The sequence below is a fragment of the Ursus arctos genome, unplaced genomic scaffold (assembly GCF_023065955.2).
Source record: "Ursus arctos isolate Adak ecotype North America unplaced genomic scaffold, UrsArc2.0 scaffold_17, whole genome shotgun sequence".
Lineage (NCBI taxonomy): Eukaryota > Metazoa > Chordata > Mammalia > Carnivora > Ursidae > Ursus > Ursus arctos.
This window is the reverse complement of record NW_026622841.1, coordinates 37,605,498-37,621,866: the sequence shown is the minus strand read 5'-3', so window position 1 is coordinate 37,621,866 and position 16,369 is coordinate 37,605,498. Positions and strand designations below refer to the sequence as shown.

General features: G+C 33.9%; 1 protein-coding gene, 1 non-coding gene and 1 pseudogene across 2 annotated transcripts in view; 1 reads left to right on the top strand and 2 right to left on the bottom strand.

Moving 5' to 3' along the window:
* The window catches only part of CCDC178 (coiled-coil domain containing 178), a 374,996-nt gene that overhangs the window by 332,419 nt on the left and 26,208 nt on the right, over positions 1–16,369 (bottom strand). Inside the window, 3 exon segments of the mRNA XM_057313270.1 lie at positions 3,625–3,825; positions 6,304–6,386; positions 14,810–14,832. Coding sequence (XP_057169253.1) covers positions 3,625–3,825; positions 6,304–6,386; positions 14,810–14,832 — 307 coding nt within the window.
* LOC113253576 (U2 spliceosomal RNA) lies at positions 2,552–2,684 on the top strand (annotated as a pseudogene).
* LOC113253581 (U6 spliceosomal RNA) lies at positions 8,196–8,300 on the bottom strand. The gene has a single exon (XR_003315472.1). It is a non-coding gene; the product is annotated as a U6 spliceosomal RNA (small nuclear RNA).

The following is a 16,369-nucleotide window of genomic DNA, read 5'->3' as shown; positions in this document are numbered from 1 at the left end:
TAATTTTTTTCTCTTCCATTAGGTAATCAGTCATTGGGAAGTACCCATGCAGCCACGAATGCAGGTTAAGGGAAAGACAGGGAATCTAAAGAAGCAGGTACAATGAGAGTACCAGGGACATTTGAGTCATTAGTTTATTTGTGCCTTCAGATGCTGCTTGGGTATAATAAATATACGTACTCTCTTATTTTGTAAGGAAACACAGCTGTGTATATCTAATTTTATAATTTGTAAGTTCATATAACACTCAATTTCTGATGAAAAACTTATTTCTGATTATCTTTTTTGATAGGAAAATGAAAAGACATTTGCAAGATTACTGGTCACATATTGGGTGCCAGTGGTTGTCATTCTGTACGGAGGAGGGGATGCAGTGACCAAGTAGAAAGGAAAGTAGTCAAGGGTATAAAACCCCACCCTCACTCTTCTCCATTATCTCCCATGGTCTCTTGTCACTAATTCCCAGTGGTTGAACCAGCATGAAGACAGATTACAAAAGATATCTTTGATGCAGTCCATTATCAATCAGCCTCATGGATCACAAAACAGAAGATACAGGTGTGAGTGGGCTGGTTAGGGGGATGGATGGATCTGGAGGAGTGGCCACAAGCTATCTAGAAAAAATTGAATTTCTTTAATATTTTCATTAATTATAAACATGTTTTTATAAAAATTATTAAAATTCTATAAATATCATACTTAATATTAAGGCTGTTAAGGAGATTAAAAGTTTTTCCTGTCACATAAGCTAGATACTTTGAGAATCTAAAATCTATAAGAATATATAATTCTATAATCTATAAAAAAATTTATAAAATTTAAAAAATTTATATTATATCCTAACTATATCAATATAAAGGCAATATATTCCTGAAAGCACATTACTTTTCAGGAATATTTTACAAACAGAAGGCACCTAAAAACTATATAGTAATAATGAATTTAAATTTCATTGCATGTGTTAGCTACTTAAATAAAATAAAGCAGATGAACATAAATTTCAGTTTTTTAAGTAGATCTTTAATAGATTTTTTAAAGATCTTTAAGTAGATCTTTATTTTTTTATATTTTTTAAAGATTTTGTTTATTTGAGAGATAGAGAACAAGCAGTGGGGAGGGGCATGAGAGAAAGAGAGAGAGAAGCAGACTCCCTATTGAGCAGGAAGCCCTATGTGGGGCTTGATCCCAGGACCTGAAGATCATGACCTAAGCCAAAGGCATAGGCTTAACCGACTGAGCCACCCGGGCTCCACTAATTAGATCTTTAAATAAAAGAGAGCCCAAGCAATAAGTTATCACCAATGACAAGAATGCATTCCATCACTGAAAATGCATTTATAAGGTATGTAGGATGTGCATGTATGTATCTCAATTTAATTTTATTTTGGCAATTTTAAGTAGAACTTCATATAAACCACAAACTACACTATATGCTCTTATAAAGACCATATGAGATTATACAGAAATTTATCAGCAAAGTATTAAATAAAACCAGCTACCGCTGGCTTTTCTACTACTACTGACAAGGAAAAGCTTCCCAAACATTTTAAAAAATTGCAGGGGCCTCTGGGTGGCACAGCTGGTTAAGCACCTGACTCTTGTTTCAGCTCAAGTTGTGGTCTCAGCATTGTAAACTCAACTCTGCCTTGGGCTCCATGCTCAGCGTGCAGTCTGATTCTCTCTCCCTCTCCCTCTGTCCCCCTCGTGCTCTCTCTCTCCCTCAAATAAACAAATAAATCTTTTACTTTTTAAATTGCAGATGACTCCTTGTGGATGTGAACGTGAATCTGCTCAAGAATTTACTGGGCTCCAGGGGCGCCTGGGTGGCACAGCAGTTAAGCGTCTGCCTTCAGCTCAGGGCGTGATCCCGGCGTTATGGGATCGAGCCCCACATCAGGCTCCTCCGCTAGGAGCCTGCTTCCTCCTCTCCCACTCCCCCTGCTTGTGTTCTCTCTCTCGCTGGCTGTCTCTATCTCTGTCGAATAAATAAATAAAATCTTTTAAAAAAATTACAAAAAAAAAAGAATTTACTGGGCTCCAGAATTTCCCAGGATGCCTATTCTGACTCTATTGTCAGATTCTTTGGTCTAAAACACCAATACGTACGTAAGTATGTATTTATAAATTACATACCAATGCTACTGTATTAGTAGAGTATGCACATCATAAATTCTATTCAAAACCTTTGGAATCAGAACAAACTCACCCCAAGCCTGAATTATTTATATTTACAAACAGCTATGGAAACCAAATGTTTTGTAAAATGCATACTTTAAAGTGTGGGTAGAAAAAGGCCTACTCTTACCTGAGTTTAGAGCACTTTTTGCATAATTTTTAGAATTAACTCTTTAGTAAAGGGCAACAAAGAACACAAACAAAGGCTGAATTAAATTCATTCAGTTAGGCTCTGGGCGATTTCCTGCTTCTTGAGCTCTGCTCCAGAAGGTAGTGAACAAATGGTGAGCTCAATCTGTGAGCTCAGTATTACTTTAAAAGGAGTAAACAGTCATTGACCGTACATTTAGTTTATTTTATTAAAATAACATAATCGATCGCTTCTCGGCCTTTTGGCTAAGATCAAGTGTAGTATCTGTTCTTATCAGTTTAAAATAACATAATCGAGGAACCACTGAGTAATTGTATTTTGTCAGGTACAATAAAAGCAAAATTAAAATCCAAATAATCAAGAAAGGAAATAAAAAAAAACAAAGTTTAAAAATACAAATAAAAGTTCTATTTTTTTCTTACAACTCCCTAAAATGTGCACACCCTACCTGGAAACTATAGTTTTAGAAGATATACAACAAAGATGTATAAAAATGTTCAGTTTGACAAATAATTTAATCTGTCAACGTAATAATTAATTGCCTCCCTTTTCCTCTCAAGTGTATTAGTTTAAGTGATAGATTTATGAGCACCCTAATATAACCCACTTTTAAAGTACGTGAATCCTGAATTAAAATTTTTAACTGAATTAAAATTAATTTACAAAGTCCAGCCTCAGTAGAATCACGTAGTAGGCATGCTTAATAGGCAGTGACTGGAGAATAAAAAATCCAATGCCTTTAGACTATTTAACACTTTACCATAGGCCCCTTATTCTCTAGTCTAAAAAAAACTGTTTCCTTTTGAAACATCTGTTACCTACATGACTCTTGGAAACATCTCCAGTTTTATTGCCTGCTAGAAGTTCTCAATAAAATCTACTGAATTCTCAAAAGCAGATGCATGTTGCTAAAATATCACTTTAAAACTCTTTAATTTTCCTAAAATTAAAGATTTGGCTAATAACACCAACTGGAAAGAACTTAAATTTCTAAATTTCAAGTACTCAAATAATGTAGTCATCATAGGAAATATGTGCCAAAAGTTTAAATGTCCCATGGGTACCACAAATACTATGGAATTACCAACAAACACCAAACTACAGAAGGTCCAGATTTGCTCAGTGCAGTCCCAGCTATATAAATGATATCAGCATTAGCATTAATAGTACCTATCAAAAGTACACTAGTTTGGATACAAAACAACATGGTCAGAGTTGACTTTTTTCCAGAGCTTCAACTGATTATTCATGCCTCTCAAACAAAGTAAACAGCAATATGAAAAAATTCTTATTATTACCTTTCTGCACAGCTAATGGGATTTCTTGAAGTCTCCAGATTGACCAAGAATCAATTTTCATATGGATCTTTTTCTTTCTTGATTTTTGTTGTTTTAAAGCTTCTTCAGCTTCTGCACGGTCAGTTTCTAGACTTTTAATCAGATGAATGGCCTCTGATAGCAATGCTTCCATTTCCTGCTTTAATTCTGAACACTTTTCATCTTAAAATAGAAATACATATTCACATTTGTTAATGAATCAGCCATAAACTAGGTGGTGTGAACAAAGGTACTAGTTCTATCATTATTTACTTTTTAATATTTATCTGTTTAATAAGAGAATTTTAGAAAAATGAATTACCCTTTTAAAGATAGTTTTATTATAATACAATCATAACATTAGTTATAACTAGGAAGACAGATTTTTAAGTGAACATTTTGTAAAATAATTAGAATAGAGAAATCTCAAGCAATATCTTCATGTATATTTTATCTAAAAATGTTTTTTTCATAAGCTATATTACAGAGCTTTATTTTTAAATTATGCTTGTGTTTCCTCTCTCATTCTATGACAAAAGCGAATCATAATGACATCAGATAAATACTGAAAATCCTCAGATGGTTCCTAGAAACAAGATACTTTATATTCCTTATCAGATAATAACATCCCTAGTTAGCCCTGCCAGGAATTCAGTGTTTCCAAATTCCATTTATTTAGTTATAACACAAATTAACTCTTGTGATGAGAGATACTTGTGATTCTTGGTTCACAGCTCTGAAAAGATACAGTTTAATGTTAACGAAAATGATTAACATGGGTATTCACTTATCTATTTATACTAGAAACACACAGAGAGCCTGTTATGTTCTGGGCAATACACTCTCTCCCCAGAGATAGATCAGGAAGGAAGATGGATATAGGTTCCACTCTGGTGAGATTTATACTTGTAAACAGTGACTTTTGCCAAAATGTGACATGACAAGAAGATATAAACAAACACAAAGTGTCAAGAAAGGCAAAGCCTCAAAGAGCTGAGGCTAAAGGAAAAACAATAAAACTGGTTTAAAAAAAAGACAACTATTAGACCTCTGTTTTGTTTTGATTTGGAAATAAAGCAATAATTCTCTGCTAGAAGATAATATTACATATTGGTTATAAGTACAAGCTCAGTAGTCACACAGTTTCTACGTCTAACCTAGTAAGCCTATCAAAGAAATTCAGCATGCTACCTGAAAAGATTTCTTGAGAAACAAGTTTCTCTATTGTAATACATAAAAATTATCTTTTATGGACTGGCCCTCTATTTGGTCTCTATTTACTTAGTCTATTGTCTTCTTTTTCATATTCTACCACATCCTGGACACTTTATATCCTTAATTGTCTGTTTTTTTCATGACAACATACACAATGAACACTGTGTTCTCCAGCCAACTTGTGATCTATTCAGTTTCTATACAAGATCTGTCTGAAATGTATAATTAAATTAATGCCACTTAAATCACTTCTGATCTGATATAAATAAATATGTTTTAGCAAAGATGTCTATCATGTTTGTTCGAGATATCTTTTGTACTGTTTCTATGATAGCATTCTAAAGTAAATGCTGTGTTTATAACTTGAGATGCCTCCAATTCATTGTATTTAATCTCTCAACTTTTTTCTAGAATACCATCTCAATTAGTTTTACTGTTTCATACCGAGTAGGTGAGTAACCACCTGCAATTCTTTTTAGCACAAACACTTAATTACAATAAATCTTCCTCAACCTGATATTGTCTTGTACTTTGGGATCAAATGTATGTGTTTACAATAAACATAACCGCAGTTAATTTAACTATTATCATGTCCATTAACATATTAATCTCCTCCTAGCATCTGTCATGTGAAAAATTAAGAAGTAATGAATGAGATTTTTTCTTCAGTGTGGATGTAGTGAAAGGAAACAGTAAAAACAGAGACTCACTGTAAGAGACAGCTTTGAAAATAAAATATTAGTACTTTTACAAAGTCCTGAATTCTTAGTTACTTCTCATGAAAGGAAGATGTTTAACAAATTTTTGTGGTGAGGGAAGGAAGAGGTGTTTAATATAACATTAAGAATACATTCAAATATGTTGAAGTAATTTTAACACAAACTTTATTCCAATATATAAATTACTATATTTTATAAATTGCAACGAGATAGTAATCTTAATTTATACATATATAAATATTATATTATATATAAGATATAAATATAGTAGAGCCTCCACGTCCAGTGTGGTAGCCGTGAATCCCATGTGACTATTTACATTTAATGTGTTAAAATTAAACTGAAAAATTAAATTCTCAGTCTTCCCAACTACATTTCAAGCAGCTACTATATACTGCTAGTAGCTACTCTACTGGACGGTGGAAATACAGAACACTTTGATTATCCCAGAAAGTACTACTGGACAGCACCGAATTACAGTTAGCTTCTTGAGAGGTGGAGAGGGATCATTATATACACAGGACCTAGACCAGTATATGGTATAATAAATATTTGTTGAACTTTGTTGTTTAACCAAATGATATAGAAGGCTCTTTCCTCCATTAGATACTCACAAGAATTATAAAACTCTTAAAAATGATTATTGTAAAAATTAAAAATATGTTAAATGAAAAGTCAATGAGCTAAAATAGAATTTTACTTATTTAAGTATGAGGCACAACTTTACCTCTCTCTTCAGGTTTAACCTCTTTCACTGGTGTAGCAATACTCCAATCTTCCTTCTGGTCTTGTGTGGAAGAAGTTCTGGTCCTATATAAAGGGAAAGAAGCAATCAGTTAATAAAGAACTGCTATACTTAAAGTTTAAAGTTAGTAAAACAAATTTTAGGTGATTCTCTCATATTAAATTTTAAATGTTTGTGGTGAAACTTACTATACATGCTAATGCTACTATATAAGAGAGTAATATAGCAAAATTCTAATATGTAATAGGCTTTATATTTCACGGTAAATTAACAGAAATTTAAAATTTGTTACAAATGACCTAAAAATAGTTGAGGAGATATTAAAGAAGCCTTTTTTTTTTAATTAAGAAAATGAATTGGTGTTCCCTAGATAGTGTTGCTATCAGAAAAAGGGGGTTTATTGAGAATAATTTGAGAGCTATTTCTCTACTTCAGTTTAGCAGTTTCTGGGGTGCCATATAAAATACAATGACCAAAAATGCTTTTTCAGATTTGAAATTAATAAGGTTTTAGCAAAATGTCCAAATTAAAATGTTATTTCTTTTCTAAAGAATTTTTCTAGGGGTGCCTTTAGTTTTAATTTCATTTTTAAATATTTTTGTTAAATAATCCAATGTATTTTTTCTTGCTTGTTGGAAAATTTTTAAAAAAATGTTCAATCAGTATGTTGCACACTTGAAACTAATGTAACATTGTGTCAACTATACTCAAGTAATTAATTAAAAATAAAAGAAACATTCACACCACAAAAAATAAATAAGTAAGTAAATAAATAAATAATAGGGGCGCCTGGGTGGCACAGCGGTTGGGCGTCTGCCTTCGGCTCAGGGCGTGATCCCGGTGTTGTGGGATCGAGCCCCACATCAGGCTCCTCTGCTATGAGCCTGCTTCTTCCTCTCCCACTCCCCCTGCTTGTGTTCCCTCTCTCGCTGGCTGTCTCTGTCTCTGTTGAATAAATAAATAAAATCTTAAAAAAAATAAAAATAAAAATAAAAATAAAATAAAAAATAAAAAATAAAAGCATGAGGGTTGCTGGAGGGAGTGTGGGGGGGGCAGGGATAATTGGGTAATGGGCATTAAAGAGGGCACTTCATGTAATGTGCACTGGGTGTAATATACAACTGACAAATCACTAAATTCTACTTCTGACTAATAAAGAAAATAATAGGGGCGCCTGGGTGGCACAGTCGTTAAGCGTCTGCCTTCGGCTCTGAGTGTGATCCCAGCATTCTGGGATGGAGCCCCACATCAGGCTCCTCTGCTATGAGCCTGCTTCTTCCTCTCCCACTCCCCCTGCTTGTGTTCCCTCTCTCGTTGGCTGTCTCTATCTCAGTCAAAAACATAAATAAAATCTTTAAAAAAATAAAAAGAAAATAAAAATAAAAATAGAAAAATAATTGTCCCAGCAAATAATGCTCTCCCTATTGGTTTGTAATACCAATTACATGATACACTAAATTGTTGTACATAATTGAATCTATTTTTGTGTATTTTGTTCTAAAATATAATTTTTGGACCAGCAAAATTGTTTTCTTTCTTTTTTTTTTAATTTGAGAGAGAGAAGGAGCAGGAATGGGGAGGAGGGGTAAAGGGAGAGGGAGAAGGACTCCCTGCTGAGCAGGGAGCCCAACATGGGACTTAATCCCAGCACCCTGGGATCATGACCTGAGCTGAAGGCAGTTGCTTAACTGACTGAGCAACCCGAGCACCCAATTCTTATTTTTTTTAATTGAAGCAAAAGTCCCATAACATAAAATTAAATATTAGGAAGTGTAAACTTCGATGGCATTTACTACATTCAATGTTGTGTAATATCATCCCCATCTAGTGCCAAAATATGTTTATCACATAGAAGAACTGCCCTTTTTTTTTTTTTAAATATGGAATGCTTAATGAATTTGTGTGTCATCCTTGCGCAGGGGCCATGCTTATCTTCTCTGTATTGTTCCAATTTTAGTATATCATTCCAATTTAGTATATATAAGCCTCTTATTTATTAAGCAATCTCTCCCCTTTCCCTTTTTCTACCAGCCCCTGGAAAGAACCAATGTGCTTCCCATCTCTATGATTTACCTGTGATGGATATTTCATATAAATGGAATCATACAACATGTAACTTTTTATGTTTGGCTTCTTTAACTTAACATGGTCATTTTACAGCATGTATCAAAATTTTATTACTTTTTATGGTTGAATAATATTCTACTGGATAGCTATACCACCCTTTATTTATACATTAGAAAAAATTTTTTATTTAAATTCAATTAGCCAACATACAGCACATCATTAGTTTCAGATGTAGTGTTCAAGAGTTCATCAGTTGCATGTAACACCCAGTGCTCATCAAATAATGTGCCCTCCTTAATGCCCATCACCCAATTATCCTATCCCCCCCCACCTCCCCTCCAGCAACCCTCAGTTTGTTTCCTATAGTTAAGAGTTTCTCATGGTTTTTCTCCCTGAGACTTCCCAATCAGTTTTCCCTCCCTTTCCCTACAATCCTCTGCACCATTTCTTATAGTCCAGATATGATAATTCTTTCTCTGACTTATTTTGCTCAGCATAATACCTTCCAGTTCCATCCATGTTAATGGAAATGGTAAGTATTCATGCTTTTTGATGGCTGAGTAATATTCCATTGTGTGTGTGTGAGTGTGTGTGTGTAGATATATAGATATATAGATATATATAGATATAGATAGATATAGATATAGATATAGATATAGATATAGATATAGATAGATAGATAGATATGTCGATGGACATCTCGGCTCCTTCCACAGTTTGGCTACTATGGACATTGCTGCTATGAATATTGGGGTGGAGGTATCTCTTTGGATCAATACATTTGTATCTTTGGGGTAAATACCTAGAAGTGTAATTGCTCCATCATAGGGTAGCTCTATTTTTAACTTCTTCAGGAACTTCATACTGTTTTCCAGAGTGGATGTACTAGCTTGCATTCCCACCAACCGTGTGAGAGGGTTCCCCTTTCTCCACAACCTCACCAACATTTGTTGTTTCCTGTCTTGTTAATTTTAGCCATTCTGACTGGTGTGAGGTGGTATCTCATTGTGGTTTTGATTTGTATTTCCCTGATGCCATGGGATGTGGAGCTTTTTTTCATGTGTCTGTTGGCCATTTGTATGTTTTCTTTGGAGAAAGCCTGTTCATGTCTTCTGCCCATTTCTTGACTGGATTATTTGGTTTTTGGGTGTTGAGTTTGATAAGTTTTTTTATAGATCTTGGATACTAGCCCTTTATCTGATATGTAATTTGCAATTATCTTCTCCCATTCTGTAGGTTGCCTTTTAGTTTTGTTGACTGTTTCCTTTGCTGTACAGAAGCCTTTGATCTTGATGAAATCCTAATAGTTCATTTTTGCTTTTGTTTCCCTTGCCTTTGGAAACATGTCTACTGAGAAGTTGCTGTGGTCAAGGCTGAAGAGCTTGCTGCCTTTGTTCTCCTCTAGGATTTTGATGGATTCCTGTCTCACATTTAGGTCTTTTATCCATTTTGTGTTTATCTTTGTGTATGGTGTAAGATAATGGTCCAGTTTCATTCTTCTACATGTGGCTGCCCAATTTTCCCAACACCATTTATTGAAGAAACTTGTTTTTCCATTGGATATTCTTTCTTGCTTTGTCAAAGATTAGTTGACCATAAAGTTGAGGGTCCATTTCTGGGTTCTCTATTCTGTTCCACTGACCTATGTGTCTGTTTTTGTGCAGTACCATACTGTCTTGATGATTACAGTTTTGTAATATGGCATGAAGTCAGACATTGTGATACCCCCGGCTTTGGTTTTCAGATGTTCACATGTATTTCCCCCTTTCATTTATTACTGTGGATATATTACACTTTTTTTTTTTTTTTGTATTTTGAACTACCATTACACACCTGGCAGAAATGTCACCTGGTCATGACATATAATTCTATTAATATGGTGCTTGGTTGAGGTTGCTGGTAATTCATTGAAGATTTTTCCATCTACAGTCATAAAGCCATTGGTCTACATTTCTTTTTCTTATGATGTTTTTATCTGGCGTTAGTATCAGGATAATGTTGGCCTCACAGAATGGCTGAAAGGTGCTCCTTTCTCTTCTATTTTTTGAAAGAGTTAGAGAAGCACTGGTTTTAATTCTTCTTTCAATGTTCAATAGAATTTGCCAGTCAAGCCATTTGGTCCTGGGCTTGTCTTTGTTGGGAGATATTTGATTACTAATTTAATCTCTTTACTTGTTACAAATCTGTTTGGATTTTCTACTTCTTCCTCACTTAGTTTTGACATATTATGTGTTCCTAGGAATTTTTCTATTTCATCTTGGTTATTTAAATTTGTTATTCATAGTATTATCACTTGTTCATAGTATTATAATCCTTATTTCTGTGAGGTCTATAATAACATCCCCAATTTTTTTGATGATTTTCATAATTCAAGTCTTTTTTCTTTGTTAGTCTAGCCAAAGGTTTGTGAATTTTGTTGATTTTTTTCAAAGAAACAACTTTTGTTCTCATTGATACTATTTATTGTATTTTTCTTTATTCTTGAATTTATTTATCTCTGCACTAGTCTTTATTTTTTCCTTTCTTTTCCCAACTTTAGCACATTAATTCTTTTCTAGTTCTATAATTTCAGGTTACTGGATTTGGGCTCTTCTTTTTTAATGTTAGCATTTATGGCTACAAATTGTCCTGCGAGCATTACTTTTGCTGTATGCCATAAATTCCGGTATACTGTATTTTTATTTTCATTCATTTCAAAGTGTTTTCTAATTTCTTCCATTATAGCCTTGATTCACTGAGTTTTTTTGAGCATGTTGTTTAAAATCTACATTTACATGGTCTTTCTAGGTTTCTTTCTGTTACTGATTTCTAGTTTCATTCCATTAGGTCAGAAAGGATACTTGGTATGATTTCAGTCTTTTTTATTCTATTGAGATTTGTTATGAAGCTTAACATATGATTTATCCTGAATAATGTTCAATGTCAACAAGAAAAAATGTGTTTTCTACTGCTCTTGGGTGGTGTGTACCATATAAGTCTGTTAGGTGTAGATTGTTCTAGTGCTGTTCAAATCTTTTTCATTACTGATCTTTTTTTTTTAAGTTCTTTTTTTTTAAGTTCTTTTTACCATTCTTGAAAGTGAGGATAGAGTGTATTCTCAAACTTACTACAGAACTGTGTATTTCTTCCTTTAATTGTCAGTTTATACTTCATGTATTTTGAGGCTGTATATTGGATATGTATATAATTTTGATATCTTCTTGATGGAATGGGCCTTTTATCAAGATGTTAAGTATGTTTCAATCAAAAGTCTATTTTGTGTTATATTAGTTTAGCTACCCCAGCTCTCTTTCAGGTTACTATTTTCATGGAATATATTTTTCATCCTTTTACTTTCAGCATACTGCGTCTCTGGATCTCAAGAACGTCTCTTATAGACAGCATAAAATTGAATCATGTATTGTTATCCATTCTATCACTCTATATCTTTTAACAGTAAAATTTAATCCATTTAATCCACTTAATCCATTTTCATGAAAAGCAATTACTATTAAGAAAGGACTTACTTCTGCCATTTTGCTATTTGTTTTCTATAATACTTAAGTATTTTTCATTCCTTAATTTCTCCATAATTGCCTTCTTTTGTGATTAATCAATTTTTTTTCTAATGTATTTACTTTTCTTATTGGATTTATGTTGGTTTTTTTGTTTTATAGAATTTTTTCTAGTGGTTCACTGGAGATTGCTATTTAACATCTTCACTTCATAAAAATTAAGTTTGAATTAAAATCAATGTAGTTTCAGTAGTATTTAAAAAAAACAAAACAAAACAAAACCCTCTGTTCCTTTACACCTCTGCTCCCCCCACTTTATGTTGTCATTTTTACAAATTACACATTTATATATTGTTTTATCCATTTAAAATTATATAGAAAAATAAGAGAAGCAAAACAAAAATGCAATCATACTGACTTTTATATGTACCTTTGTAGCTACCTGTTTTTTTTTTTTTTATTTCTTTATATGGCTTCAAGTTACTGTCTAATGTCCTTTCATTTCTGCTTAAAAGGCTAGCATTAGGATTTCTGATAAACAGTCTGCTAGAGATGGAGCCCCTCAATTTTGGCTTATCTGGAAATATCTTAATTTCTCCTTTATTTTTGAAGGATACTTCTACAAGAATCAGAATTCTTGTTTGACAGGCTTTTTTTTTTTTTTCTTCCAGCATTTTAAATGTGTCATACCATTGGCCTCTGGCCTCCATAATTCCTCTTCTTCTTTTTTTCTTTTTAAGATTTTATTTATTTACTTGAGAGAGAAAGAGAGAGCATAGAGGGAGAAGGAGAGGGAGAAGCAGACTCCCCACTGAGCAGAGAACTCAATGCAGGGCTCCGTCCCAGGTCCCCGATATCATGACCTAAGCTGGAGGCAGATGCTTAACCAACTGAGCCAGCCAGGTGCTCTTGGCCTCCAAAATTTCTGATGAGAAATTGACTGTTATTTTTATTGAGGATATCTTACTCATGATGAGTCACTTCTCTCTCACTGCTTTCAAGATACTCTTTGTCTCAGGCTTTCAATGATTTGACTATAATGTGGGTGGATCTCTGGGTTTATCCTGCTCAGAGTTCACTGAATTTTAATAAATTATAAATTCATGTCATTCATCAAATTTGGGGATTTTTAGCCAATGTTTCTTCAAATATTTCTTCTCCCCCTTTTCCTCTTCCCTGTTACTCTTGGACTCCCATTATGCATATATTTGTATTTGTGATTATGTCCCTCAGATCTATTAGGTCTGTTCATTTTACTTAATTCTTTTGTCTTTCTGCTCCTCAGCCTGAATAATCTCAATTGGCCTATTTTCAAGTTCACGGATTCTTTCCTCTGCCAGTTCAAATCTATTGATGAACACCTCTAATTAATTTTTCATCCAGTTATTATACTTTTCATCTCCAGAATATCTACTTGGTTCTTTTTTATAATTTCTATTTCTTTATTGATAATCTTAATTTGTTGAGACATTAATCTCCTAGTTTTAACTGTTTGTCCATGGTTTCCTTTATCTCTTTGAGAATATTTAACATAGCTGATTTAGTTATTGTCCAATAAGCCCAACATTAAAGCTTTCTCAGGGCCACTTTTAAAAATTTCTTTTTCTTCTGTCCCCCTTGTTAGTGAGACAAACTTTTTTTTTTTTTTTTTTTGCCTGCTTCATAGTTTTTATAGTTTTATAAACTGGACATTTTAAATAGTTTAATGTGAAATGGAAATAAGAGTACCTTCCCTCTGTTGGATTTGTTGTTGTTGCCTGTTGTGGGTTATTCTTTCTTTGTTTAGCAGTTCTTCGAAACACATTTGGTAATGTCTGTATTCTTTGTCATGTGTGGCCACTGAACTAAGTGTTTCATTAGCTTACAGTACACTTATGTTTTCTCCAAGTTATCTTAAATACCTAGAGTCAAAAGAAAAAAAGAAAGGGAAGGAAAAGAAGGGAAAGGAAAAAGAAGGAAATGAAAGACAAGGGAAAAGAACAAGGAAAAGGAAAAAAAAAAAAAACAAAACTCTTCCAGTCTTAGCAGATTGGCTCTCTGTTGAAGTATTCCTTCAATGCTTACCCAGGCTGTTTACAACTCTGCTTCTACTTTTAATTGCTGCCTGTACAGATCCCAAAGGTCAGACAGAGATAAAAGATCAGGGTCTTAGGTTTTCCCTGAGCATATGCCTAGCTCTGGTCATATGTGTTCACTTCTTGATTCTGCAGTATATATAACAGCTTTGAAAAACCCTATTTCCCCCATGTATGTCTTCTTTCCCAGGCATTTTGGTCTGGCTAATGTTTGTCCCGACTGTTATTCACAGCTTCAGACAGTGGTGGCAAGAATATGCCTTTAAATGCTTTCAGTAAACACTGACTGTAAGTGGTTCCAGCTGAGTGATTGCTCCAAGTCAGGCAAAACAAAGACAAGCCTTTGTGCTGGTTCTTCAAAAAGTCCTCAGACAGGTCAAAACACTGAAACACAATTCTATGAGAATAAGGCCCATACTGTTTTCTCTGGCACTAGCAATCTGCACCACAAGTACAGGCTTCTCTCTTCACGGCCACTACTGATTTGGGGGCTAGAGGATGGCAAGTGGGCAATTTATAGTGCCACAGTGCTCTCTTAATGCAATACAACAGACTCTTTATTAACTTTACCCCTAGTTGTTGTTTTTTACTAAATTCAGATTTCTACAAAAGTTGATTCTGACAAATTTATGCCAACATTTTTTTGTGGTGGGACACAGCCCCAGAGATTTCTATTCTGACATTTTCAGAGATATCCTAATTCTTACATTTTTTAAAAAATGCATTTTAATAACAAATATGAAAAATTCTGCCTTTAATTTCCTATTTCTTTTTAAATAAAACTCATCTACAGCACCTTACTCGTTAAAATTTGAAAACAAAAACAATTTAAAAAGAATGAAAGGTGCTTACCATTCCTCAAGAGAAGTTTCAAACTGTCAAAATAAAAGATCTCAATAAAAATCAAATTTTAAATATCTCAAAAATAACAGCAGACTTAGCTTATATTTGAACTCACTGATAAAACTATAAGTACTCCACTTCACAGACCCCATAATATTTTTGTCAAACTATATTCTGTTATTTCTAAAACAGATAATACTTCTACTCCCTAGTCCTTTCATTATTCCCACCTAATTGTTCTTAACTTTCATCTGTGTTTCTAAATCTTACTCCTTCACCAAGGGCCTGTTCAATGCCACTTACTCCCAAAAGACTTTCCATATAATCAGAAATGCATTATATCCATTAACTTTTAATATATAACCAAAGAGTGAAAAAGACTCTGGTAAGTTCACAAATTCTTAGTTTTCCATAGTGTCTCTCTTTAAGACTATAAACTCCACGGTAGGATTCATGTTCTGCAGAATATTCTAAGAGTATCCTGGGCTATAAGAGACACAAATCACCAAAAACACAAGGATACATAGTCATAATTTTATTGGTTTCATAGATAATCTCTAATTCCAGATGTTAGTTGGGCATACATTACTTCTCTTCAATTCCCATCTCATCCAATATTTCTGGAGAAAGATATATATGTATGTCAATAAAATCACTGTAACATATATTTTAAAATAATTCCCAGATACAGAAAGAAAACAGATGAGACTGTCAGTGAAAATAGCGCAAAGAAAAATATAACTCAGAAGAAAAAAATGAAGACCATTTCAGGTGAGGTAAAAGGCTTCTCTCTGGAGCTCATGAAAAATCCCCAGGATGTGAGAATCAGTAGGAGACAATCAAAGTAAAAAAACTGACGGTCTACCTATAGTGAAGTAGACTAGTCTTACTGCTTTCCACTCTCAGATTCTAGAATACATGGCTGAGAAGATGCCTTCTTGTCACTGCCATGAGAAGAACTCTCCAGCCACACTGGAGATCTGTCTAAGATGGAGAGGCTAAGAATGGAAGTTGTGGTTCTAGAGAGAAACAAAACAGAGCCTACATAACGAGCAGAATCTCACACAGAAACAAACAAATGGGTAAGGAAAAACAAAGGTCGATTCATCAATGTATGAAAGTACTTTAAGGTGCTACAACAAACTCAAACTTATGCTTATTTAAGTAAAAAGACAGTCCCTTATATGATACCAGAGCTCGCTTTCTGACCATGTGGGCACAGAAGAAAGGCCATGTGAGAACACAGTGAGGAGGTCATTTACAAGCCAGGAAGAGAATCCGAAGTAGAAACCAACTGTGACAACATCTTGATTTGAACTTCTAGCCTCCAGAACTGTGAGAAAATAACCTTCTGTTAAGTCTCCCAGTCTGTCATATATTTTTTTTATGGCAGCTTGAACAAATTAATACAGGAAAAAGTTTAGAATAGCTACTCAGGTCTATTTCTTGTGGAAATCTAAGTACCTCTCAGAACCAAGAGCTCAGAGAGTAAAGCAAAGATGAGAAGAACCACATATTAGGAAACTATTCCCAGGAAGCAGAACCGAGTCCTAAGCAAGAAACATTTCT